Raw genomic sequence first — 27,443 nt, 5'->3', positions numbered from 1 at the left:
AGCGGGCTCGAACCGGCAACCTTCCGATTACAAGGCAACCTCCCAACTCTTCAGGCCCCTCTTCTGTGGAACCAGCTTCCAGTTTGGATTCAGGAGACAGACACTATCTCTACTTTCAAGATTAGGCTTCAAACTTTCCTTTTTGCTAAAGCATATAGTTAGGGCTGGACCAGGTGACCCTGAATCCTCCCTTAGTTATGCTGCAATAGACGTAGGCTGCCGGGGATTCCCATGATGCATTGAGTTTTTCCTTTCCAGTCACCTTTCTCACTCACTATGTGTTAACAGACCTCTCTGCATTGAATCATATCTGTTATTAACCTCTGTCTCTCTTCCACAGCATGTCTTTATCCTGTCTTCCTTCTCTCACCCCAATCGCAGCAGATGGCCCCGCCCCTCCCTGAGCCTGGTTCTGCCGGAGGTTTCTTCCTGTTAAAAGGGAGTTTTTCCTTCCCACTGTCACCAAAGTGCTTGCTCATAGGGGGTCATATGATTGTTGGGTTTTTCTCTGAATCTATTATTGTACGATCTACTGTACAATATAAAGCGCTTTGAGGCTACTGTTGTTGTGATCTGTATAAATAAATTGAATTGAATTGAATTGAAGTCACAGGATCTCCAGGATGCTGCCGAGCTGAAACATAATCACCTAAATACAACAACACTTTATAAAATGGTATAAAGGTTGGCATATCATGTGATATGTCACAAATTATAGTTAAAACGTGTTTGTCTTCCTGACTGATGAGTGTTGTTTCTGACCATATGGATCCCTTCATGACCATCTCTAAAGGTCTCTTCTAGCCAGATAATGTCATGGAGTCAAACTGGACTCAATAAGTTATTAAAACCAATGGCAGAGATTTGATTACAGCGCTCCATCAAAATTTGTGTCTTTTTTGAATGGTCAGATCTTACAAATTGAGTTCAGAGAAGTTCAGGAGCCCAACTCTCCAGATCTGAACCCAGTAGTGAACCTTTAGCATGTGTTGCTGTGGGTTATGTGGCTTAGGTGTAACCGCAGCCTACACCAGCTGACCAACTAACTATTAAGTCTGGTCGATTCTGTTCATCTGGACGGTCTAGATGAACAGAGTCGACCGTTTGGGATTTACTCACCTGGATGATTGAGCATGCATCAAGACATATTGAGTCCGGTCCCACTTCTGCTGTTAAAAATGTTGTGAATTTTTTTTTTTAATTTAAAAAAAAAAAAAAAAAAATGTTGTGAATGGAAAACCCAGAGTTGTAGCTGCTGCTATCAGTTGGTAAATTTACCAGTGAGCCTTTGAGTAATTTTCAGAAAGCAACTGAAGCAACCAGGTACAAAGCTGCAAGGTTTGTACCTGGTTGCATTATAACAAAATAATATGTGTTTACCTGAGATTTGCCCCCAGAGATAACTGAGTCCTATTCTCTATCACCAGAGTTACAAGCTCGCTGTTGAGCTCAAACCAGACCAATCACAGGCCTGGATGAACATGGGAGGAATTCAGCACATCAAGGTAAAAAAGACACATTTAAAATCTGACAATACAACTGAACACTCCTGACAAACTTTACATGTGTCCGACATCTGCGAGCATCAGCATGTACTGTGATGTTTGTGCTATATAAAGTTCTGTCCTTTCTACCTCACTCTCTAAATCACTACTGGGGTGGTTGCCCAAGATGTCTGCTGGCTCGTACTGCCCAAGTCTTCCACTACAGAAACCATGTTAGAGGCTGACAGAAACCAACAGCTGTCCTTGGGAAATGGGCCTTGTTGGACCCATCCACCGGTTTGAGCCCAAACCGCACGTCCATTTATTTCACCCCATTCACTCACCCCCTTCTGTCTCAAAAAGGTCATGGAAACATGTGCAACAGCTGTGAAGCTGAACTACACATAAGCTGCTAGCAAAAACAGTGTCGTGTTGTGCTGTGATTTTGATCCAGGTCAGGCAGATTTAAACCCAACTCAAAATGACCTCAACCTAATGGCAGAGCTCAGCGGCAGCAGGCAGGTCTAATGTGAAATCAGATTTGTAATATGTGTGTGTTTGTTTAGGGAGATTATGCAGCTGCCAGGATGTACTACCAACGCGCCCTCCTTCTCAGTCCAGGTTCCAAACTTCTGAAGGAAAACCTTGCCAAGCTGGACCGACTGGAGAGGAGACTGACAGGGGCTGTGTAGACTGGTGCCAGTGACACGACACAGTGGGACAAACACTTGCTCTGGAGCCCAAAGACCACCCATTAAGACTGTTAAATAAACTTAGTCTGTTATGACGATGGGCTGCGTGTAGGAGAGAAAAGAAGTAGGGTGAACCTCTCAGGCCTTCAAAGAGACTGGCCCCCAACTACAGGCCCAAAGCCTTTCCTGAAGGATACAAAGAGAAGCTGGTAAGAGCTCTGTGCATTACCAGCCTGCATCAGCTTTTCTTCAACATGCATATCTGTTTTCAACATTTGCGTTTCATTTTCTTTAAGGCACTTAATCAGAGATCTTCCTGAGCTCTGTGCTCTGCCTTTGAAAATGATTCACATATTTACATTAATGCAATAAAAGTGTGCAGATTTAATGAAGGGAACGAGTGGGCAGGTATTTTCCTGACCCTAAGGTATGAATAATAAAATGATGTAGGTTCAGAAGTCACCTGTTTACTTTGGGGTTCTTTCAGCTCATGGACACGGAGAACATCAGAGCCCACTGTTTCATGCAAACAAACCATGTCCCAACCTGACATAAGACACCTACACTTCACACAAAGACATTTTTGTGAATGAATGCCCATAAACGGAGGTGTATCGATTATTTTTATGCTTTTGCATGAATTAATATTGAAGACAAATCTCAAATCAAGACCAAGTCACTTGGTCTTGATTTGAGATTTGGTCCAAGTGTAACCTAACTGTTGGTAAGCCTCAGAGCCAAACATTTATGATGTTGGTAACGTCCAGCTTCTGAAAATTCCAAATCCCAGCCAGCAATGATTTCCATCTCCGTCAGTATCACAGCAAGCCAACTCACACAAACTCTTGGAATGTGCTGTCATTTGGATTGTTGTTCTTTATCAATTCAAAATGAAGCATCTCAGCAAAGTTTTTGATTACTTATTATTTTAAAATGAGTGGTAGTACAATGTGGCTTTGGAGTTGGAATCAATCAGGCACATTTAACTCTGAGCAACTCTGAAATTCAGCAGAGGAGCTCTTTGCTGAAACAGTGTCTTGATGCTCTGATATTGTATCCACGGGACACAAAAGTAGTCCCATTTCTGCTGTTACAGTTTATGGCTCCTGCCCTCCAGCAGCTGGGGACTTTCAGACTGCTAACTCTGAACTTCTCTGCAGCAGAAGGAAGTTTTGGCTTGACTGGTTCCTTGTACATTGTTCAGTGGTATAAGTGTAACAATGATATGATTGTATTCTCTGATACATTGTGTCCATCATCAAAAATCACACAGGCAGTGTTACGCTGTCTTGTTTGCAGCATTGTCTGTCCTCAGACTTTTAACTTTACATTTTTAGAAAATAAAATTTCCAAACTCTAATTGAAAATGAGCAAACATCAGATGGTGAATAAAAATTTAAATGAGTTCATTACAGACATCAGATTGCCTCTGTCTATAATGTTTTTTCAGCTAAGATAAGCAACGCACACCGCTATCATACTTGAGCTCCATTCTTGGGCCTCATGATTAAATCAGTAACTATATTAACTAAAGAAGGTTATTTAAAGATCTGCAAAGTAAGTGGAGTTTATATTTGTATATCCCAATGGGAAATAAGGACAGATTCATTTGGATCCCACTCTGCTGGGATATTTAAATGAATATATGTGTAAAGCTCTCTTAAAATGTCATTATTCTGGTAACAGCTGCTTCCTCTCTAGATTACCTAAATCATATTTATCTGATCTCCACTTATGGCAGAAGCTAGAATAAACAGCCTGATGTCACAAGTCTTCAGCAAGTAGAATAAGTTAATGTGTCGGCTCCTGTGTGGAGCTCCAACTTATGGGTTCATGTGCAACATAACCTCTGAGGAATGCTGTTTCGCTGATCGTTGTGGTTTTATTGATTCTCTCGAGTTAATTTTATTGTGGAATGCCAATGAGATGAAAGTGAAGTGATTAGTGCAGTGACTGGGTTGCACCAAGAAAATAAAATATATCTTTTATTAAATGGTGTTTGGAGTTGTTCTTCTTTTAAATGTCTAAGAAAAAAACATGAAATATTCTCAGTAGACTGATTGGGGCTGCAGCTGCAGTAATGCGGACGCTGCACCGGTCCGTCGTGGTGAAGAGGGAGCTGAGTGTAAAAGCGAAGCTCTCAATTTACCGGTCGATCTACGTCCCTACCCTCACCTATGGTCACGAGCTGTGGGTAGTGACCGAAAGAACGAGATCGCGGATACAAGCGGCAGAAATGAGCTTCCTCCGAAGGGTGGCTGGCCTCTCCCTTAGAGATAGGGTGAGAAGTTCGGCCATCCAGGAGGGGCTCAGAGTAGAGCAGCTGCTGCTCCACATCGAAAGGAGCCAGCTGAGGTGGTTCGGGCATCTGACAAGGATGCCCCCTGGGCGCCTCCTGGGTGAGGTGTTCCAGGCATGTCCCACCGGGAGGAGGCCCCGGGGCAGACCCAGGACACGCTGGAGAGATTATATCTCTCGGCTGGCCTGGGAACGCCTTGGTGTTCCCCCGGATAAGCTGAGGAGGTGGCTGGGGAGAGGAGGTCTGGGCTTCTCTGCTTAGGCTGCTGCCCCCCGACCCGGCCTCGGATAAAGCAGATGCAGCTTTCACTACAGCACGTGTGGTACTTTGACCTTTGTACTGTTTTCATCGGTTCATTTTGCAGTTAACATGTTGGATGATCTGTCTGCTATCACTGGGTGTTGCTGAGGTCTGAATCTGAAGGCAGCTCCTGTAATCACAAAGACAACAGAACCATCAAACTCAAATATAAATTTTATCCCTCAAAATTGAAATAAAGCTGATTTTTTTTTTTTTTTTCTTTGCCTGTCCCGTTTGGCTCTTTTGCCATCAGAATTATTGTCTAAAGGCAAAGAAAGATGCCCAACGGATTTACTTTACCAAATTGACCATCCCAGCCTTGCCGTAATGGTCCATTTGATTCACCTTTTATTGTTTATTTTATTTTCACTTGCTGAATACGGGACAGACTTGACTGGGGGAAAGAAGGGGAGAAAGAAAGAGGGAAAGAGAAACAGCTGAGAAGAGGGACGGGGGAGAAGGGCAAAAAACAAAAACCAACAGAATGGGCAGGAAAAAAAATGCATATATCAATCACCTGGGTCACCTGCTGAGAAAGAAAAAAGAAAACAAGCAGAAGAGAACAAGAGTAATAGAATAAACAACATCACAATGATATATGGGAATATGACAGTAAATACTAAATATTAAACATTATTGTGCAGCACATAAGATCAACAGAACACAGTGTGCTTTGAGGTAGGAGCCAAAAAGGGTGTAGTTTGTGGGTGTGATCACCCGTGTGTACACCTGTGAGCATGGACGCGCTTGTTTTTTTTTTTTAAAAGGTTCCTTCATGTAATGATCTGCTAGAGGGTGTGGGGGGGCCACAGCCCCGTCCTCCAGGGCATGAAGCAGGTATGGAGGAGATCAAAACTCCAGACATCCAGAGGCCCCCAGAACACAAGAGACCAAGGAAGACCAACAGAGGGGCAGCCGCGCCACTGTCCCAGAAAGAGCTGAGGAGAGTCCCAGATGAGGGCTCACTCAGCAGCCGCGGAGCAGAAGCCAGGGGGAGTTGCAGTGACGCGCCCGTGAGCTCCGCCGGCAGCCAGCTGTGCCTGAGTGACCGAGCCCCAGGCCGAGAGGCCGGGGGCACCCCACCTCCGAAGTGGCCCGAGCGAGCCCCAGGCTCCAGGCCCCGATAAGCGGCCGCCAAGGAGTGAGCCGGTGTGTACCTGGACGCCCATCCCCGGACACAAAGAACCACCAACGCACCGATGTCTGAGGGAGTCCGCCACTGGCAGGGGAAGTGGTGGTAGGGGGAGATAGGCCTCCAAACCTTGGAGGGCCTGAGATGTCCCCAGAGAGGTGGCGTCTGATACCCAACCTGACATATAGACACAAACATCCATTCCCACCCTCATGCTCTCATATGCACTTACTCCACACTCAACCAACGTGGAGACAGACATAAAGAGACGCTGTACACACGATCACACTCCCCAAGCGTACTCTACGAACCGGGTCTAGGTACCCTTGCCCCTGGAGGGGGGAACTGCACCCAGACCCAGGTGGTGTTACCCTTTTCCCTGCGGTGGGGAGAGGCAGACCGCCCCGACTCCGCAGCAGCAGGGAGGCCCCACACTCCAGACCGCAGTCGGACGGCCAACTCCTCCTCCTAGCCCCCCCGCTCCAGCAGGCCGCAGAGAACGGGGGTGAGAGAAGACTCCAAACCTCCCTCCACCCGCTCATTGTAGTGTTGATGCATGTGTGTTCTAAGGTGCAATTAAAACCCAGGAGGGCATGGAGCTACCTGCCAGAGAGCAGCAGGTAAGCGCATAGCCCTCCTGCTAGCCCTCAATGTCTACGTGTATTAAAATTGAGAGGTGGGCAACGACGCCAGGGGTGAGGTGTACACCCTGATGGTAATTTGGATCCGTGTACGTGCCCACCCCCAAGATCCTATATGTATGTGTAATGAGAGTGTGAGTAATGTGAATGTCTAAGTTGTGGGATAAAATTGAGGCAGAGGCAGCCAGAAGGGGACAGGGGGTAGCCTCCTCTGCACCCTGGTGACATACCCCTACTCCAAGGCCCTGCATGTGTGGGTGGTTGTGGTGGAGCGGGAAGAGGGAGGCAGCTGGAGATGGGGAGGGAAGGAAGGGAGGGGCAAGTGACTCCTCCCTGGGGCCAGCTCCCCCGCTGACCCCAGTAGGCACCCCCATACTCCGCGACCCGCCAGGGAAAGGGGGCCCAGGCCCATCCAGACCGGGGCTGATTCTTCTGTCCTCACATACTCAGGATCTGAAGTTCTTCTTCTCTTAAATTTTTTTCAGTATTACAGTACACTACTGTACTTTAATCCATAGTTCCTGATTAATGAGGAGTTACTGAAGTACAAGCTTTAAAAAAAATGTTACTGTCTTTACAGTATGTGGAAAGAGACTGAAAACATGTTGTTGTTTGCACATATTTAATAATCAGCTCTGCACAGGAGCTGCAGCAGGATGCAGCCTGTTGCTTTTACAGTATAATACTTGTAATAAAAGTACAGTAACAGTAATTAGTGACTGAGCAGCCCGGGGCGTTTCTCTTGATTTCTTTAGTCTGTGTAAATTCATTCACCTGCACAGATTAGCTAAACGAACCCTGACAGCCGAGTGCTCATCTTAGCTAGCTAGGTCTCAGGACCGAGCTAAGGACGGTTAGCTTACGATTAGCTTACAGACACGTTTAACTTACCGAACAAGTGCAGCGGGGCCTCGGGTCCTTCTGTCGGGTAGTCCAGTTTACTGAAGAACACCTCAGGCTAGTGATGGGTCCAGCAACACTGACGCACCGACGCATGTTTTTTTTTTAAAGAACTTTATTTACAAACATACATAACAAGGCACCATCATGAATCCGAATATGTAATATCCTCGGTTGAGCATTATAGCAAGAAAAAACAAACAAACAAACAAAAAACAATAAACACAAAGCCAAAAGAGTTAGCACAAAAAGAAAGACCAGTCATTGAAGGATTTGAACCAAAGGCAAAAAATAACATGAACAAAAAAGGGCAGTCATGATTATAAAATAGGGAGGTTTCTTTTTTAACATAAATTAAATTGTTAAATAAAACAACAAGTTTATGAGCTTTCTTGTTATTCGCAAGTTTCAGCGATTTAGCCCAGAGTTTAAAGTCATTCAGCGATCTGTTTATACATGGTAAGTATCTGCATTTGTGAATAAAATTTTTTCCCATAAACAAAAACGTCCTAATCAACAGGTCAAAATCTGCATTCTCAGCAAGTATACTTCACAGATACTTCACCTCTTTTTTTATGTGTATATTATTTATTGCTTGCAGGGGACACTCATGCAGAGCTAGAATTTCGCTTTTATTAATATTCAGCTGTAGGCCAGAAGCTTTGGAGAAGTGGTTGATCACCTGTACCCACCGACGCATGTATCAAGCTCACAGAGTGAAACCTGTATCGGTGCGTGCGTCGCTTTAAGAAAAAGTCACGTGATCGATACAGCTGCTGTATCGCTCATTGCCAACGCACCAAACTGTGTTTAAAAGGTACCGCATCCGCATCTGCCAACAGAACGAGTCGCCACCAAAAAAACACAAATTTACTCTCGCAAAGATAAAAAAAATACACATCTCTCCATAACAAAATGGAGCCCGACAGAAAAAGAAATGTTTCTGCTGCGGGGGATCATTTTGATCTTTTAACTGCAAATAGTTAGTCTGTCTTTGTTTCAGTGTAATCTATCAGAATAGGAAAAACAGCAATGTGACCTGCAGTGTAAATTATTTATTTTATTTTATGCAGGTTAAATGTCGCATCTGTTCTGCATTTCTTACACAAACAAAAGCACCTCCTCAGTGTTTAGGCATTACAGAGCCAAACATGAAGATGAGGAGATAAACACACCGAGAATGAACACAGGTAGGCCTATACTGACACTGAACAGCTTTATCATCATTTTTTTTTTTTTATTAAAATGTGTTTTATTATTTTGAAATCAAACATCTAGGAAGACTGTTCTGGACCAGGCAGTCCTGAATTTTATTATAAAAGACTGCCAACCCCTTAGTATTGTGGAGAGTGTCGGAGAGAAACATTCCAAGATCAGAGGATCCTTTAACGTACTGGGGGAAAAGGAAGACATCCGAACCTTTTCCACCTGGCTTTACAGTTTTTGTGTACCCCAGCTTCATTTATACCTCTGAGTTTTCCAAAGCTGGGGAAATAAACTCAAACACAATAGACTGAATGCAAAAACATTGAATAAACTTATTTTTCTGAAACTCTGAGTCAATTACATTTAAATGGGTAATATTATATTCACAATACTTTCATTTTAATTTTCACTTAATGTCATTCACAATATTTGAAATGTAAAAGATATAAAATGATTCCATGGAAAGTACATTACCTTACAGTGTAAACAAGTATGACTAGGTCATTGAATCAGTGTCTGTTGTGAGTCTCAAGTAAGTTGCCTGCAATGATATTTAAGGTCCAGCAGGTGTCAGTATGGAGCAAAACAGCAACACTGTGTCGACACAGTATCGATACAGTTTTGGGAATGTGCTGAAACGCCTCACGAGGCCTCACTACCTCAGGCTGTCAGGTTAAAACACTCGGTCGTGTTTTCGTAGCGTAAACGCTGGCACTTAAATCATGCTTTTTATTTGTTAAATCATGCTTTTTATTTGTTTTTGTTTCTAATGTCTCTGTAAAGCACTTTGAATCACCTTGTTGTTGAATTGTGCTATACAAATAAATTTGCCTTGCCTTGCCTTGCCACTCCTCTCAGAGCCTACGCTCTATCTGCTATTCCCGAACAGAGATACGCAAGTTTCTCCGTGACTGCAGCTGCCAGTCAAAGCTGTTATGATGACGTTTCACAACAATTTAACATCACCACTGTAGGAATTAGAATCACACTTATGGGAAAGGAGACCCCTTGAACATAAATCAGCGTGATGAGAACTATTGAAAACAAAAGAAAGGGGGGGTTATGACCTATACTGCAGCCAGACACCAGGGGGCGATAGAGACGTTTTGGCTTCATTTTTGGGGTGCTGTGGCGTCGTCCGTGTTTTCTACAGTCAATGGGCAAAACATGCACATGCTCTTTGAGAGCTTGTTCCCGGCTCGTAACCAGCCCGCTCTGCCGTCAAGGACGATCATTGGCTAATGGTCATCATGTGACTGATGGAAGCCAGATCCCTCTGATTAGCAAAACTGTGATTAATAGTTAAATGCTATTGTTGAGGGGCACAGGCAGGAGTCCACATGCACACATAGAAAATAAAGAAAAGGGCACTTCGGGCACCAATCAGGAGAGGGCCAGGTGCTCCCCCCCCTCCCCTCATGCACGTGCATTACAGTCTAAGAGTACAGTACAGTAATAATAATTGTACAGTAACTGTAATGCTGGTTAGTGACTGAGCAGCCTGGCGACTTTTCTCAGTTTCTTATATAAACTGTTTTAGTGTCTCATCTTCAGCTGCAGGTCCCAACATCCTTCAGTTCAGTCAGAGCAGCAGATCTAATGTCTGCATGACTTTAATCAACATTCAGGCTCACAGTTATTTCTTTAATCAGGGTAAAATCACTCATGTGCACAGATTAACTGACGACTGCTCATCTTAGATGTTATGTTGACATTGCACCAATTTAATGCCATTCAGAATTATTAGAATTATTAGAATTACACTTATGAGAAAGGAAACTCCTTGAACACAAATCAGCAAGATAAGAAGTGCTAATAATGGCAGATTTTTTTTTTCTTTGGGAAAAAATTTTATTTGAGGGGAACTTTGTTTTAGTCTGACCTCAATCCCATCCGCTAACATGAAGGAGACGGGTTTATGACCTATACTGCAGCCAGACACCAGGGGGCGATAGAGACGTTTTGTGGGGAGTTCTTTGGTTGTGTGTCCCTTTAAGATTCATGTAGCTTCCGGACTCCGTCACATTTACGTCACACACGGAACTGTCAAGATGGAGGACGGTAGAGAAGCTTCCACGAATTCACTTTTGAAGGATGGTAAAATGAGTTTTATCATGACAGAATTGGTGCATCGACTTTAAATACGATCGTTGATCGTTTGAAGGCATTTTATCAAAAGCTGCGAGAGTCTTGCAGGACTGTAAAAAATTCTTTAGCCAGTGAAGAAGCGACATTAACATCAATAACCTGGTTTGCATTGTTTGTAAAATTCATTTGGCTAAATTAGTATTTGTGACAAAAAAAAAGTAGAAACTACATTTGGTACCCATCAAGTCGCTAATTGTATAATTAGACAGTGACGTGTCTGATTATGTGCTCGCTGTCTAATATGTGAGACTGGGAGAGTTAATGGCTTGAAAACTGACTGCTGTGTTTGCAGAGTGTTATGCTGATTTCCTAGTAAAGGACTTTGATGTGAAGACATACACCGCTCAGGCCATTCACCATGCTGTAATCGCTGAACAGCTGGCCAAGCTGGCACAAGGCATCAGTCAGCTGGACAAGGAGCTACACACCCAGGTACAAATCCAGCTCACCTGGGCCACTGTTTCCCTCAGAATGCACTAATTTATAAACTTTCAGTAATAACCAGCATTCCCAAATTACTGTGAGAAAACTAAGCAGATCCAAATAGATGAACCCAGTGTAAGTTTAAATGTCTGTATCAGTGTGAAAAAACTCAGGACGAGCGCTGGATCTATCCTGAGTTGACCTGTAGGATGTGTTGACGAATGCAAAACATGATTGCCAAAGTATTTTTGGGCAAGATGCTGGACGTCACAACAAAATTTAAGCCATTAAAAAGTTACTATTATTGTTTTAACAATAAATACCAACACTAAGGTAGTCCACTGAAATTTTAGCCACTTTAGAAGTGCTGAAAGTTAGAATCAAATAACCAGTGTTGGTCAAGTTACTTGAAAAAAGTAATCAGTAACTAATTACTGATTACTTCCCCAAAAAAGTAGTCCCTTTATTTTACTGATTACTTATTTTCAAAAGTAATTAGTTACTTGGTTAAAAACATGATTTACAACCTGAATAGGTGATAAAACGATAGATCTTTCAGCCCAATTCTACTTTCTGCCTAATCCATCATACAAAATGTAATCAAATGGAAAAATCTCTTTTTAAAACTTGTTTTATTAGTTTTAATCTTTTAACTTTATGCATCAAGCAAAAATTAAATTATATGCACCATTCACTGACTGGAAGAAATTAGTTTAACATTTAAACCTATTTTCTGCACATAAAATAAAATATTTTTTTGTGTTTACACTCAGTCTTTCAAATAGATGCAAGTAAAACACAGCAGAAAATAAAGTCAAAGACTCTGCGGTCCTGTTGCTCTATTTTCACCTGTATAGCAGGCGGATGTTTGCCCTGGTGCAGGTGTGTTGTAGCGGTCAGTTGAAGAGTTTCTCTGTGAATCTCCCATTACGTCGTAGCTACTCGGTGCTTGCTCGGAAGTTTAGGGGGTTTTTTCGCTGTAAAAAGAAGTTTTCTTCCCACGCAGTGAACAGCGGATGCTAATTAATGTTTTTGTCACTTTTTGCGGAATCAAATTCACACTCTCTCCCACACTTGATATATTATCCTTTGTTGATCTGCACACAGCTGTTGCCACAACTGTCGCACTCGCTTACGTCACTGTCATGAGACCCTCACAAAAAAAATCACGGTTTTAGTAACGCAGCGTGCTTACGGGAAAGTAACGGTAATCTAATTACCTTTTTTTGCAGTAGTAATCCCTTACTTTAGTCGTCACTTGAAGAAAGTAATCGGATTACAGTAACAACGCGTTACTGCTCATCTCTGAAAATAACAATGTGAATATATAAAATGTGACTAAAAGCAACTTAAATCAAACATTAATATGTCATATAAAGCACAAACAGTTACCATAACATGTGCAGTCTTCTTATATTTATGTTTATATTTTCCAGGTTGTGGCCAGACATGAAGACTTACTTGCTCAGGCTACTGGGATAGAGTCTCTGGAAGGTAAATTGCCACTTTTCCACAAGCTACTCTCATAAATTCAGATCTGTCAACTTCTTTTACAGACAAATTGATTTTTAGCAGTTTTAGGCTTCATCGTGTGAATCACTATGCCGAACAAATGCCATGCTTTGATTAGTTCAACTACAGTCAACATTTGATCAGCTGTGAACGGTGGCTATTTTTAGAACTGCTGGTACTTAGGAAGGAATTAATTACTGTTATTACACCGTGAAACCACATCTGCTTTAATATTAAACTTATATTTTTCAAATGAACCTGAACTTTGATCATTAAGAGGATGGATGGGTAACATTTGCAGAAGTACTAAAGGAGTATATTCATAATGGGCTTTTCAGATGCTTGCAGTTCCTGCAGTTTACCAAAAGAAAGATCTAACATTGCTTGAAATAAGTCTGGTAACAAAGTAGCTCCAAGTTCAAAATATCCTGAAGGACTAAAATTATGATGTTGTTTTCAGGCGTCCTTCAGATGATGCAGACAAGGATTAGTGCTCTACAGGCAGCTGTTGACAGGTAAACGTGTTTGCCTCTGACTGTAGCCAGTCTATATACTGTTGATGTTAACAGGAAATATGTAGACATGTTTGGCTTAGTTCTTCACATTCACCCACTGTTTTCCTTTTACTGCCTTTAGATTTCTGTAACTGGGCATCTAGTGTGGTCTGTTAACAAAAAAACCAATGAACTAAAAAAAGTGTAGTGGTGAGATCAATAGAGTGAAAAGAATAAACGTCCAGAGCATCACAGTGGACCGGATACACTCTAGGTCCTTGTGAGCTGGAAACATGTCAAGCATCAATTCTAAAGGTGAGGCTGCAAAGTCGATGTCATTCTAAGCCAGTAGAAGCAAAATCGGCTCCCACCAGAGCAGATGCCAAATAGACTCGGAGGTTGAAAGAGCTGGCATGGATGCAACTCTTAATGCGCTTAATGAAGGAGGCAAAACTGAAGCTGCTCTAGCTGCAGCAAAGGTGCCAGAAGCTGCTACAGACAGTGACGATGGTAAAAGTGAAGTCGTGGTCCCCGGCCTTCCTTTATTCCCTGCTGTGTCACTGATGAAGATGTTAATGCACACTTTAGTCATGGGCAAAATGAAGACACTTAAGAACTTGACTCAGGGGACTAGGTACAAACGAGCACTTTGTTCATTATCCATTATTCTCATTCTTTCATTTTGTTAATTATCACACAGAAATGAAAACAGACCCAAACTTTTCCCTTCAGAGCTCCAACATGACACCCCTCACTCTCTCTGACACTCTGCAGTAAGACTGAGACTGTAGCCATGAAGCCTGGTATGGATCCACACAAGGATTGTCCCGTTCATAAGAAACCACACTCTTTAAAAGTTTCCTCAAAAAGCATTCCATTTATTAAAAATGCTGCATGTCTATGAACCACAAAGCTAGAGATTGCAACACTGTAATGCGCTGTTCTGAATGCTCTTTGCATGCCGGCTCTTCCTAATGGTCCACCTCCATGCATGACACGACGGTCTTGGATTTCAGAGGAGGAGCAAGGTGGGGAGCAAACCAGGAAGAACTCTCCTATTACAACATCCAGCTGCACAGAGGACTGTGGGGAAGGCAAAGTTCAAAGCTGTGTTTAGTCAGTGTGTGTCCCAGAGGAAGTCCTTAAAAAAAGAAAATGTGTGTGGAAGAAGGGCCATTGGCTTCATAATACAAGCTGTAGATGGTTGTGTATCCTTTGGACTACCAACGAGTTTAGCTCGATTCCCAATAATAGAAAGGAAATTCCCACACCAGAGGCCGCTACTCATCAGCCTCATCTCAAAGCCGCTGCTGCCAAAATACTACCTCTTGACCCAGCAGCTGAAATCCTCTCACTGCTCGTAAGGGACATTATCTGTGTGAGCATTGCCCACAAACCTACTGTGAACCTATTGAAGACCAGAATTCTGGAGACCGTCCAGCTCAGTTTTTTTCTGACCATGTGAGGCTTACAGGTGAGTGCGCAAACAGGCCTTCTGGAAAGCCAGTTCAGGATAACACTGGCTACCAGAGCTTTACTCATGCCGCCGAGGATAACAGACGGGCACCGTCAGTTAAAGATGAGCTTTTTCTTCACATCATGAACACCAAAACGGCATCTGTCTAAAAACCGAGAACAAGCGAGTGTCTCACATCTCTTGGATGTGCTTTGAAAAGAAACCAAAGAAAAAAGACCACTATGTGCATGGAAAGGATCGTCAGCAGTGCTCATGCTGATCCGACAGCCGATATATGGAGCGACTGCCTCTCTCTCTCTCTCCCTCCTGCTGCCACTTCAATCATGAAACTGATCAATGATGAGCTGATCGGCTTTTCTGTCGTGAGTCCGTCTCTCTTGTTTGCTTTTGGCCCACTTTGCACCAGAAAGAGGAAACCAGCAGCTGAACAACAGCAGCACGTTTAAGCTTGATCAGCTGTTGTTAGAATTTATTTAATATTACTTTCTACACCAGGATCTTTTTCTACGTAGCTGACGGCTGTAACTGTGCAGGGGCGGATCTAGCAAAGTTTAGCCAGGGGGGCCGATAGGGCATGAACAGGGAAAAGGGGGCATAAAGACATTTCTTTCTTATTTAAAATGTCGAGCTTTTAATAAATAATTATCTGAATCTTACACCCAAAGTTTTAATCTGATTTAAATGTATAGAAGTCAATTACTGTATATAGTAACTGTTAAGTCTAATATACCCTAGTAAGCTATAGTACTTTTTCCTTTGGGAAGGTACCATCTGTGCAGTCTGTAGAAGAAAGATGTTGAATCTATTTAATTATTCTTGAAAAATAATTTATTTCTGTGCATTTTTTTTTTCCAACCTGCATCAAATTAAAGTTGATTACGTCGATTAAGCATCATAAGGTGGAGGGTGGTTCCCTACTTTTATTTTATTTTTTTTGCTGGGAGTTTTAGAGCCCTATTAGTTCGGTTGCTTAATATTTCTGCTAAGTACTCTTTAAAATACCAGAATAGGGAGGATGGAGCAGGTTTAAGTTTATTAGATTGATCAGTTTTGCTGAACTATGAAATATTTTGGGTGCAGTGTATTTTTAACAGAATAGCTTTAGTGTTTTTTTTGTTTTGTTTTTTTAACTTGAGTATGAACTTATTCAAAAAGCAGCAAGATATTAAAAAAACAGTTTTATTGATTAAAAAACACATTATATCGGATTCATATCGGTATCGGCAGATATCCACTTTATGATATCGGTATCGGACATGAAAAAGTGGTATCGTGCCATCTCTAGTATTTGCCAAGTTTTGGTATCTATCATTGAGAAACCAGGGCAAATCAGGCTACTGTTTGACTGCAGAATATGTGGATGGGATGCAGTATTCCCAAGGGAAAACAACAAAAGGGGGCAGAGATGGAGGGATTCTCTTCAGGACAGACGGGAGCTAAAGATACTGAGAATGTATATTTTGCTCCTGTTGTCAGCAGCTCAAAGTTTACCCGACCCTCATAGACAGGAGGTCAAAGTGGGTCAGTGTTTGGGAAAGCAAAAACACTGTGTGCTTTGGTACTAGCTGCTCCAGAAAGAGTCGGATACCACGGTGGGTGATTCTTTCCTCCTGGCATAGGGTGGCGCCTGGCTACATCTTTAACGAGTCAAGATGCTTTCACGTTGATGTTCACAATCATTACACAGTCCACAGGTGCTGGGGGACAAACTCTTCATCTTCTGCAGTGGCAGACATTTGATTTTGTTTTGTATTGGTTTAAGTTAGTGTTACATCCAGGAAGCGTCAAGCTAAACTGTGCAGGAAACAGCTGTGACGGGCAGATGAAGGCACGTGGTCAGGCGCTGATTGAAGGAGAACTTGATTTTCTTTGATGTTTTAGATATCATTGGATTCTGTTTATTTAATCGTGAGAACCGATGACTAGTATTAAAATTCAGTCGACTGTGCGGCATTGCCACAGATTGTAATAAAACATGGAAACTCACCTTGACTAATGTAACAAACCTCAGCCTGTATACACATTCCAAAAGCTGGTGTGAGGTTCCAGGTTATTCCAGGTTGTTCCAGGTACAGTTTTTGCTGCAGTACAGCTCTATCTGTCTGATCTAACACTGATGTCCTTCCAGGATAAGGACAAAGATTGTTGAGCCATACAACAAGATTGTGGCCAGGATCACTCAGCTCGCCAGGCTGCAGGTAAGTTGAATATCATGTCATTTGTGAATAAATGATTGAGTGTCATTTGAAATGATAGATGACAACTCTTTACGTGACAGTTTGAGTGAAAAACCTTTGAAAACCCAGAGAGACCACGGTGCAGACGAGAAGGTCGGCTTTTGTTGGCCTGAACTCTGAGCTGCTGTTTGTGCAGCTCTGTGAGAACACTGCGCTCCACGCCTCCTGCTCGTGCAGACGAGGAAACTCAGGGTTAAATATTGATGAAACAACAGCTGTAAAAAGGTCAGCGTGTTTCAGGAGTCCCTCTGGGGCTGATGCCTCTGTGTTGTGCATGTCAGCTGTTTTGTGCTTCTAGTATGAGACTCAGCAGCTGTCAGTGAGACAGTGTGGGATCATCTACAACATCTGAGTGCAAAGGTTAAATTAAACAGTTCTCAGCAGATTTATTTTAGTAGTTTTATTTGTAAAAGGGTGACATTTTACAAAGTCTGATACTTTGCATAGACTGTATAAAACATTTTAAACTGCACACTCATTGGCTATTGGCTTGTCAATGACAAGTCCAGGCCAGTCGGCGTGCGGTTTCAGTTAAGTGGAATTATGCCGCTCCACTCCAGAGCCCGTCCGTCTGCCCGCAGTGAGCTCTGTGGTCAGATGGAGGCAGTATAGAGAGGATGTCCTGCAGCCGGTCTGTGGGGCGCCCCTGCTGTTGTTGGTCTGAGAGCCAAGTTCAGTGTTAAACGGTGTCAGTGCTGCCGCTGTCTGTGCTTTTCATGGTTTATTTTGGTTGTTGAAGTTTTTTCACGGTTTCCCCAGTGACTGACCGAAAAGTGTACGCAGATACGTTTCCCATTTAAGATCTGTTTTTCTTTATCACAACCAGTTTTCTTTTAAAACCAAGATGGAGATGGTGTAAGCACTCATCTCCAGCCTTCAAAACTGGACGTGAGCAGCCAATAGGTGACATCACAGTAGCTCCATCTGCTATTCTACTTTTTGATTATACAGACTCCACGCTGTGTCTGTTCTTTGAGTCATTGTGCTTCAGCAACGGTTCACATAAGTAGATAGTTGTAGCACATTGGTGATAAACCATTGATCACAATTCACACAGTGTCACAGACAGGAGACAGGCTTGCTGGCTTACTGAGCATTTGACAGGTGTGTGTGCCTGTGCTGAGCACGTTTCTCTATTAAGGTAAACATGTAGCAAAATGCAAAAGATTTCTGCACCTGTGTTGACTTCCTCGTTAATTGCAGTGCTAATGCACTGAAACACAGCTTGGAAACCTTGCCGTGGCGCTCTGTGGTTGTGCATCCAACATCAGCGGGGATGAGAGAGCTTGGTCTCCTGCTTTCTGATTGACTGACCTTCACTTCTTACCCCAGCTACAAGTGCAAGATTAGCAACAAAGTCCAAGAAAAAGAAGTGTTGCAGAAGTTGTGAAGGTGCAGAATATGTGAATTTGTGATTTGGGAGGACTCGTATTTACTGGTTTGAGACGTTGCAATCGCAGAGTTGTGGCTGTAATAAGTAAAAATAATTAAACATGAGTAAAACTGTCTAAATATAAGTCTACACATTATTTTTTTCTGTAACAAAAAAGTTTACATTTTTCACCCCACACACTCTCACTTAACTAACAATTAAATGCAGTTTATTTGCAGTTTATACATCAGAAACTAGGGCTGTGCAATATGACCAAAATTTCACGATATAAGACGTTTCTCATCCCGATAACGGGATGAGAAACATATCACGAAATGTGCGTTTATTGTAAACTCTGTGAATCTCAGGCAACTCGACCCGTGTGACGTGTTTTGTTCGATGCATGAAATTTGCTTTGAGTATTTACTACACGGCGTGCTGCAGGGAAAAGCCTGTTCTAACGTTTCAGTCCAAGGTTTATTTTGAGCACCTGACGGCTTTTTGCTTCTCATCCATAAACTCTCTCCACACTCTGTCACGTGATTCTTGCATAGGTGGTTGAACAGATTTGCCATGTTTAAGTCTGAGCTGGGACCGGTTTCCTGCATAATTTGCAGAGTACAGTTTTCTGGTCCATGTCAGACTTTTCATAACCAAACCATATCCGTGCTACAGAGGGATCCCCTCATTTAGGAATACGGTCCTTGATTTGTTTGGACTGGTCCTTCTGTTTGGAGCTGCCTGGTTCTGCCTCGTCTTCACTGGTCATGCTGGGATTCTCTGCATCCACATGGTGATCATCCAAACAATGAACAAATATTGAGTAAACGGTTTATTTTGCGACACCACAAAACAAACAATAGTGTATAGTATGAAACAATAGATGTTTTAATTTCATCACCTGATATATGTCGTCATATCGCACAGAAACCATTTAATGCGATATGAAAATGAGAAGCATACTGGAAACATGTTGTTCTTGACTGCTTTTTTGCCGTGTCTCAATTAATGGAATTAGTTGTGTAATTCTCAGTTCTTGTTTACGTCAGTCGTCTCAACACCTCCCTTCTTCACTGCTGCAGGGTGCCTGTGACCTTCTGCGGAGGATCATTCGCATCTTGTATCTGAGCAAGAGGCTTCAGGGACAGCTGCAAGGAGGCAGCAGGGAGATCACCAAGGCGGCTCAGAGCCTTAACGAGCTTGGTAAGGACATGCATGTCTATCATAGAACAACTGTTACATAAGCAGCTGTGTGTTTTTCACAACTCAGATCTACTCGACACCTCGAACACCGGTAACTTTAAAGCCTTTTTCCACTAATACCTACTCAAGTCCGCTCGGCACGACTCAGCTTGGTTTTTGGGTTTTCCATTAGGTGGTAGTACCTTGTATTTGATACCAGCTACTTTTTTAGTACCTGCTTGGCCAAGTAAAGTCAACAGACTGCATGCGACTGATTGGCTAGTGAGCTGCGTCAATGAGTGGTGAGAGGATCTCGTTCACGAAAATCAAAACCGTCGCTTTTGAACGAGAAAAATGGCTACAGAGAAAAACAACAGCGTAGTCCCGAAGACAAACACACCAGAGACCAAACAGCAGGTATATCATCGCAGCGTGTCACAATATTCACCTTGTTGTTGAGTGGAAAAGGCAATGAAGTGTTACTTTCTTTAGGTTAGACTTGAAACAGACAGGTTTTTATTAACACAGACAATCAAAGAAGATGAAATGAACAAATATGTAGACATGTAATGTCATATTCAGGGGCTACCTCGATTTGTTTGGACTGAATATGTAGACGTTTAATTTTCCTGTGAAAACATCAGCAGGTTGCACTTTTAGGAGGTTTTTCCTTGGTTAACATATCTGTAAGTTTGGAAACGGCTGAACTCTCGGCGCTTCGATGTTCAGGGTTAGATGTGATATTGTAATCAACCCTGCAGCATAAAAGTATTTTTGGTCCATACAATCACATGAAAAGAGTTTTGTACAGTGGCTCCAGTGACGACAGGACTGTTGATTTTTAAATTGTAGTGTGACGCCTGCATGCTCCCGGCTGATTCTGCAGAACACTATCCAGAACCTGAACGAGACTCAAACATAAACAGAGAAAAGCTCAGTAGAAGAGGCATGCTTCCCCCAGTTTAGAAGAATGGATGTGTTTTAGGTCGTCACACTCAAACATCATTTTATTTTTTAAAATAACAACTAGCCTGAATTTTGGCTTGAAAGCGTGAACAGAAGATGTTCGTTACCCTCTTTACTTCCACAAAGTAACCAGACTGTTAACAGAGCACAAGGTGGTTTTTTTTTTTTGTGTTTTTACCTCCTCCTGTGCTTGTTTGATACACTGGAAGAGACCAAAGGCAGCACAATGATGGGATTGCAGTTGTGCAAAGCACAGACCCTTACTGGGAATCACTGTGGGTTTCAGTTAGGGCTGGAATAATTCATTGAGTAATCAATTGTTGAAAAACAAATCTTAAATGTAAAACTTTTGCTTCGATAGTTCGTTAAAGCCACAACTGTGTAGCACTTATCGTCCGTCTACTCACGGCAGAGAGCAGTGGAAAGAACAGGTGCAGTGCAGGAAGCTTTTCTAGCATCACTGTAACACTTTTGTTACTGTAAGCGCCATAAAAACTTGGGACAAAGCTGGCAGGAGTCCTTAATCAAACCGTCTGCCCAACAAGCTCCAACGTGAAGACAATCCAACTGATCCCATTCTACTACTGTTTGTTTTACACTGATCTACAATCTACAAGAAACCTACAGAAGGTAAAATAAAATATGAAGATGAACAGTTAAGGTGCCAATATACCCTTCGCAGTGGTCATCGCACAGATGCAGCCATTTATACCCGCGGCGCAGTATTCTCCTAAACCATAGGTGTCGCCACTCAGACAGGATTTCGTCATACGCGCTGATGATGAGGAGAAGTCAAAAGACTTTGTCGAGTGTTTAGTTTTTTATTTATTTTTGTAAAGTTCTTTTCACAAACTCCAGTTTTCAAACAGTCCCAAGACCTCTGCAGCGATTAATTATTTTAGTAATCGAGTAGTCTATCGATGATTCCATCAACTAATGAAGTAATCGGATAAGAAATACTTTTCTTAGTAATGAGCAATAATGAATATTCAAAAGAGAAAAGTCTTTCAGAATCACTGCCCATCGGTTTCCATTTTAGAAACAGTTTGACTGCATACAACAACAAACCCTTCGGTTTACGTACATGTATTACAACATGTTTGTGCTGCTGAAAACTGAAGTTATGGTGGTGGAAACATTAGTTAATGCTAATAGTAATTCAGCGTCCAGCCTAACAACTGTCAGGTCAGTAGCTCAGAGTTATTTGGCCCATGTATAGAGCCATCTACTAATTGGAAGGTTGATGGTTCAGTTCCTGGTGGTGCCAGACACTGACCCATGTTAGATTGATAGCATATGTGTTTGACAGAAAGCACTTCTACATAGAAAATTAGTGCATGTATGAATGGGTGTGAATGGAGCCAATCCAAAGAGGTCAAAGGTCGATCCTCCAGCTCGCTAGTATGGGGAGGCCCAGCCAGGATAGCTTTGCATTCGTGCTGTCAGCGTTAATCTCATTAAAATGCATGTAACGCGGCAAATCTCCATTAGCGAGTTAGCGCAGATCGCCCCGTGTGTGTGGCTGCACAGCGTCAACGCGTTAGCGCAGTTAGCTCGTTAAAGCGTTAGTGCAGATCGTGGGCGGCTGCACGGCACTAACTCGCTAACGGAGATTAGTTAATGCGCTTATGCCGTCAATGTCATTTTAATGAGATTAACGCTGACAGCACTACTTTGCATACATCAGCAAAGCGTCCTCGCGACGCTGGAAACAGGCTCAGTGCCAATATCCGTGCCCACACCTCTGTTCAGAGACCTAAACACACTCAGTGCATGGAGGCTTTGGCTATTTTTCACAGAGCTCTATGAAATGGCTCTTTAGTTTGCAAATACACTGCACACTTTTTGCATGCGCCTCCAGTCAAACCTTCTTTCTGGCTCTTGGTTGAAAACTTTCTGTTGTGTTGTCTGTCTTTCTTCAGTTTTTTATAAAGCACCTTTCCCAGAAAAATTCAAAGTGCTTGACACCAAGATGAAAAGCAAAATAATAATTGAAAAAAGACATGCATGAACAATAAGACACTTAATTACCCAGATGTCTGTGTTTATTCCCACCTAGTTGTTTTATAAAAAAAACTTCCCTGATTTGGTGAAACATGGGAATGAAGGAAAGTCATTCCAGAGCCATCACTCCAAAGGTGCCATCTGTATGTTTCAAAGTGGATACTACACACTAACAGTAATCTTGGTGTTGTACTTTGGGATTTCACTCTCTTCACAGGCCACTCGTTTGCTTCTGATGCCAGGAGGGCTTCCCATCATAAAATACTTTGAGCGTCTGAGCTGGAAGCTGTTGCTCACAGTTTGGTCTTGTTCAGAGACATGGAGTCCCAACTAAGGCCCCTTGTTGTTCAGTTCAGTACAGTAAACTGTGCTTTGAACTCTGTGATTTGTTAGTGGGTGAAGGATATCATAGATCTGATAAGCTGTGAGCCATGAGGTTGACCCCAGGTTGTTTAATGCCCACCCCCAGCATGGGCATACCTGACTGATGACAGTGGTTTCACCGGAAACCTCTACTGATAATGACCCACACCCTTTTTCACACCTTAGCTCATGTGATGAGGAGTGTTATCAATAGTGGGTCAATGACCCTCTTAAGTCAATTTATTTATAAGCACATTTAAAACCTACACAGGTTGACCAAAGTGCTGTACAGAGTGAAAAATAAAGAAGCAAGACACAAAAGCTAAACACCTGGGTCACAATTAAAAGCTAGAGAGTAAAGATGTGTCTTCAGACGGGTTTTAAAAATGTCGAGTGTTGGAGAGATCTTTATTTGAAGAGGCAGACTGTTCCAAAGTTTAGGTGCAACAATCACAAATCTCGGTCTCCTCTGTGTTTCAGTCTGCTTCTAGTAACAATCAGAATCAACTTATCAGCTAACCTGAGAGTTTGGTTTGGAGTATGTTTGGTTAAAAGAACAGAGAGGTACAAAGGAGCTAATCTATTTTAGAGAGTTAAAAACCAGCAATAAAATCTTACAGTTGATTCTATAACGTTCTGGAAGCAGAGTGTAAACGAGCCAAGACTGGGGAAATATGATGGTGTTTACGTGTGCCTGGCAGGAGTTGGGCTGCAGCGTTCTTAACAATCTGAAGACGAGAGAGCAGAGCCTGGCTGATACCAAAATACAGACTATTGCAGTGGTTGAGCCTGGGTGAGAAGATGTTCTTAGCAAGGGCCCTCAGCTGAAAGAAGATGGCTCTTACAACAGAATTTATTTGTTTCTCAAATGAAAATCTGCCATCAAAGAACAGAGTTTTCCAAAGGGCCAAGGTCATCCTTAAGAGAAGAACGAGGGTCAGGAGGTCCAAATAGTTCAATCTCGGTTTTTTGATCATTCAAAATCAAAAAATTCATTGCCTACCGTGATTTTAATGTTGTCAAGGCGATACGTGGGACTGTCCACCATTTGGACTTAGAACTGAGGAAGCTTCTCAAATGAGACATGAAACGTCTTCAAGAAGTCCAGTCGCTTTTCTTTCCAAGTTCCTCAGATTTTAAAGTTTTAATTCTCTCTGTGGTCACAAAAGTGGCCTTTAGACCCTGATGCCCTCTGTCAGCACTCCATCACAGCCTTGTGCTGATTCTCCCAGTTGTAATTGTAGCTGCGTAGGCCTGTGTGACCTTCTAGTGTCACAAGAGAAAAAGTGATAATGAAGCATTTCATGTAACTGCCATCAGTTATCTATGTGCTACACTACTCTTAGTTATCACAGGGCATTAAGCGATACAGAACAGGTTCACAAGGACAAGTATTTTCAGCTGCCTGTGACCACTTCTCATACCACACTCACATATGTAAACACACACTCACTCACAAATTCCATCGGCTGCAAAGAGCTGTTAAATTGGGTCAGAGTCCTCAGTGCTCTCCAACACGGCAACACATTTGTATCGGTGGTCTCTGTTTGTGCTGTCTGCTCTAACAGAAGGTTGCCTTCCAACAACTAAGTCAGCTTTACTAAATTCCTTTTGTTTTGGTTGTGCTTCACACTCCTGGGTCCGGGAATCACTTTGGTTGGACTAAAGAGGGTTGTCTTGTGATTTGCAAGGCACTTTTACAGCATGTAAGGCATGCGCACTGTACCTAAATAATTTATATAATTTACTTTATAGTGCTTTTCTACCCGATCTGACCACTATAAGCACTTTGATACAACTTGCCTCATTCACACAAGCGCTTTTTCATATGTTTTTTCTATGCAAGTGCTTTCTATCTAAGAACACATTCATACTCTGACGGATGCATCGGAGGGCAACTGGAGTTAGTGTTTTGCCCAAGGCTATGTGGGGATCAAACCATCAGCCTTCTGATTAATAGATGACCTGCTATACCTCCTGAGCCACTGAGAAACAGTGGTTTGGTCTCTAAAACGGTTGTTTTAGAGAATGAGTAGTTGAGTCAATAGATTTGAAGCCTTTGCATCATTTCCAGAAAAATCTAAAAATAGGAATTTGATGAAGGGTGAGGGAGGAAGTGAAGGAGAAATGATATTTCACTTGTCACGCTTGCTCCAGGTGGAAAATCACCAGGCGTACTGCCACTTGTTGTGTAGTTTATTACAAATGGTAACAAACAATATCAAGGTATGAACAGAACAGATGTTCTTCTCACACTGTATTACCAGAAAATAACAAACACTGCTGCTTAGATGAGCATTTATTGACTAAATTGTCCTTGGCACTCCACAACATTTCACAGCACATACCAATGTTACTCTCTTCGTGTATCTATGATGCCTATCTTGAGAATTTTCTTTTGCACTGAGATAAGGAAAACAAAAAACGATATGCAGTTCTTAAACTCAAGCTACTGGTGATTTCCCTTATGACATGTGATGTGTATACAAAATATACAAAACCCTTCTTTTTTTCTGTTTTATTCCTTTGTTTTCAGGGGACATGAACTCATTGGCTTATCTGAAGTTGGCATATTAGTTTATATTTCAGGTAGCTCACTAAATACAAACTATATTGCCAAAAGTATTTGTTTCTCATGTTTAGCTGTTTTCCACTTTTTCTTTGGTCATTTTAGCCTTTTTGGCCAGGGTGAAAGGAGTACCTGCCATCAAACAAGAAGGCAGCCGCATGTAACTACGACGGTGTTTGCTAGTTCACCTTACATGCATTAATGTAATAACGTGGTTAGCCTACTCAACGTAAATTGCACAAAAACAACATTAAGCTACTCACGCAGAGAAGAACGGCTGCTGCTGCTGCATCATCATCCTCATCATTTCTGCTACACTGGCAGGGCTAGGGGCCAGGACTCTCCTCTTCGGGTTCTTGGGGGATGTTGCTAACTCCGGGTCCGATAACAGGCACCACACCTGCACTGCTATCAAATACGGTGCATTTCTCGGCTTTTAACAAAACGCTATGCGTTGCCAGGTGTTTCATCGGATTTGAGGTGTTACCTCCTTTAATAGTATCACAGTATCACCTTAAAGCACTTGTTGCAGGCTGCTGAGTTTGCATCTTTTGCTGTGAAGTACAGCCAGACTTTTGACCGCTTTGCCTTGGGCATTTTTAATCTGTAGCTCTGCTCTAAAAGAACTTACGTACCTGGGCCTGCCGACTATCCTTGGAAAGGTAAAATGATTGGCTAAAATCCAAAGTGTGTGACATCTCAGGGAAATAAAGCACCGAAATGTGCGCTGCCTTTCGGTCTGGTTACTACTGTTTATGTCAGAACCGGTGCGATACCGGTACCCATCCCTACTCGGGGCCTGGGCCAGACTTCTGAAAAACAATCCCTCACCCCAATTCCTTCACTAAACTTTACACTTGGCCCTGTAGAGTCAGACAAGTGCCATTCTTCTGGCAACCACCAAACCAGGACTTGTCCATTGGATTGCCAGTTGGGAAAGTGAGATTCTGCACTGTAAAGAAGTGAAGGACTCTCTAGAGTCCAGTAGTGCCATGCTTTACACCCCTACAATCAACACTTTGCATTGCACTTGGTGATGTAAGGCTTGGATGCAGCTGCTCGTCCATGGAAATCCATTCCATGAAGAACTCTACACACTGTTCTTGAGCTCATCTGAAGGCCACAGGAAGTTTGGAGGTCCGTAGAAACTGAGTCTGCAGAAAGTTGGCGACTTCTGTGTACTATGCGGCATCCGCTGACCGCATTCTGTGATTTTACATGGTCTACCTATGATCGACATTAAGTAGCTGTTGTTCCACTTTGCTATAATACAATACCACTAACAGTTGACTTTAGAATATTTGGTAGTGAGAAGATTTCACAACTAGACATGTTGCACAGGTAGTACCCTATCACACTACCATGCTGGAATTCACTGAGCTCCAGAGAGCAACCTTTTCTTTCACAAGTATTTGTGGAAAGCAATCTGCATGCCTAGGTGCTTGGGCTTATGTACCTGCGGTCATGGAAGTGATTGGAACACCAGAATTTTATGATTTGAATAGGTGAGTAACTTTGCCAAACAATTATTAATCAATAATCAAAAGACCCAGAGATGGTTTTAAATCATTTGAAAGGCTGACACTTAGCTTTGTCTGCCCTTCGTTGGAAAATGAGGAAAAAAAAACAAAGCAGTTTTGTCGTTATCTATTGTCCACCTGTGCCTAATTTAGTGTCTCTCTCAGTTTTTAAAATGTAAAAGAACCCACCCACCACTTTAATCACACCCTAGATCTTGTTCTGACATATGGCATAGAGACTGAACATTTTACAGTGTTTCCAGAAAACCCTCTCGTCTGATCATTTTCTAATGGTATATAAATTTACAATAATGGGTTACATAGCAGTGGGGAATACATTTGATCAGAGTAGATGTCTTTCACAAAGTGCTGTAACTAAGTTTAAGGGTATAATAATCTTAATATTAATAATATAATTATCTTCCTCAATGCTCTGTACCAACATGTTGCAGAGTGGGAGTAGTAGTGGTAGTGTCGCCACACAGGTCCATTATCTTTTTTTAATATTTTTACTTCTTCCCT

General features: G+C 42.3%; 2 protein-coding genes across 2 annotated transcripts in view; both read left to right on the top strand.

Moving 5' to 3' along the window:
- The window catches only part of tmtc1 (transmembrane O-mannosyltransferase targeting cadherins 1), a 42,825-nt gene extending 38,601 nt beyond the window's left edge, over nt 1-4,224 (top strand). Inside the window, exons 9-10 of the mRNA XM_042225509.1 lie at nt 1,428-1,505; nt 2,051-4,224. Coding sequence (XP_042081443.1) covers nt 1,428-1,505; nt 2,051-2,176 — 204 coding nt within the window. The 3' untranslated portion in view covers nt 2,177-4,224. The remainder of the gene's footprint in view (nt 1-1,427; nt 1,506-2,050) is intronic.
- Nucleotides 4,225-10,654: 6,430 nt separating this feature from the next.
- The window catches only part of cog5 (component of oligomeric golgi complex 5), a 63,322-nt gene continuing 46,533 nt past the window's right edge, over nt 10,655-27,443 (top strand). The window contains exons 1-6 of the mRNA XM_042225521.1: nt 10,655-10,751; nt 11,095-11,234; nt 12,662-12,719; nt 13,198-13,252; nt 16,837-16,906; nt 19,400-19,520. Coding sequence (XP_042081455.1) covers nt 10,706-10,751; nt 11,095-11,234; nt 12,662-12,719; nt 13,198-13,252; nt 16,837-16,906; nt 19,400-19,520 — 490 coding nt within the window. The 5' untranslated portion in view covers nt 10,655-10,705. The remainder of the gene's footprint in view (nt 10,752-11,094; nt 11,235-12,661; nt 12,720-13,197; nt 13,253-16,836; nt 16,907-19,399; nt 19,521-27,443) is intronic.

The sequence above is a fragment of the Haplochromis burtoni genome, unplaced genomic scaffold (assembly GCF_018398535.1).
Source record: "Haplochromis burtoni strain Fernald_Lab_line unplaced genomic scaffold, NCSU_Asbu1 Contig_173, whole genome shotgun sequence".
Taxonomy (NCBI): Eukaryota; Metazoa; Chordata; class Actinopteri; order Cichliformes; family Cichlidae; genus Haplochromis; species Haplochromis burtoni.
Note: the sequence above shows the minus strand (reverse complement) of the source record. Positions and strands in the feature narration are given on the sequence as shown.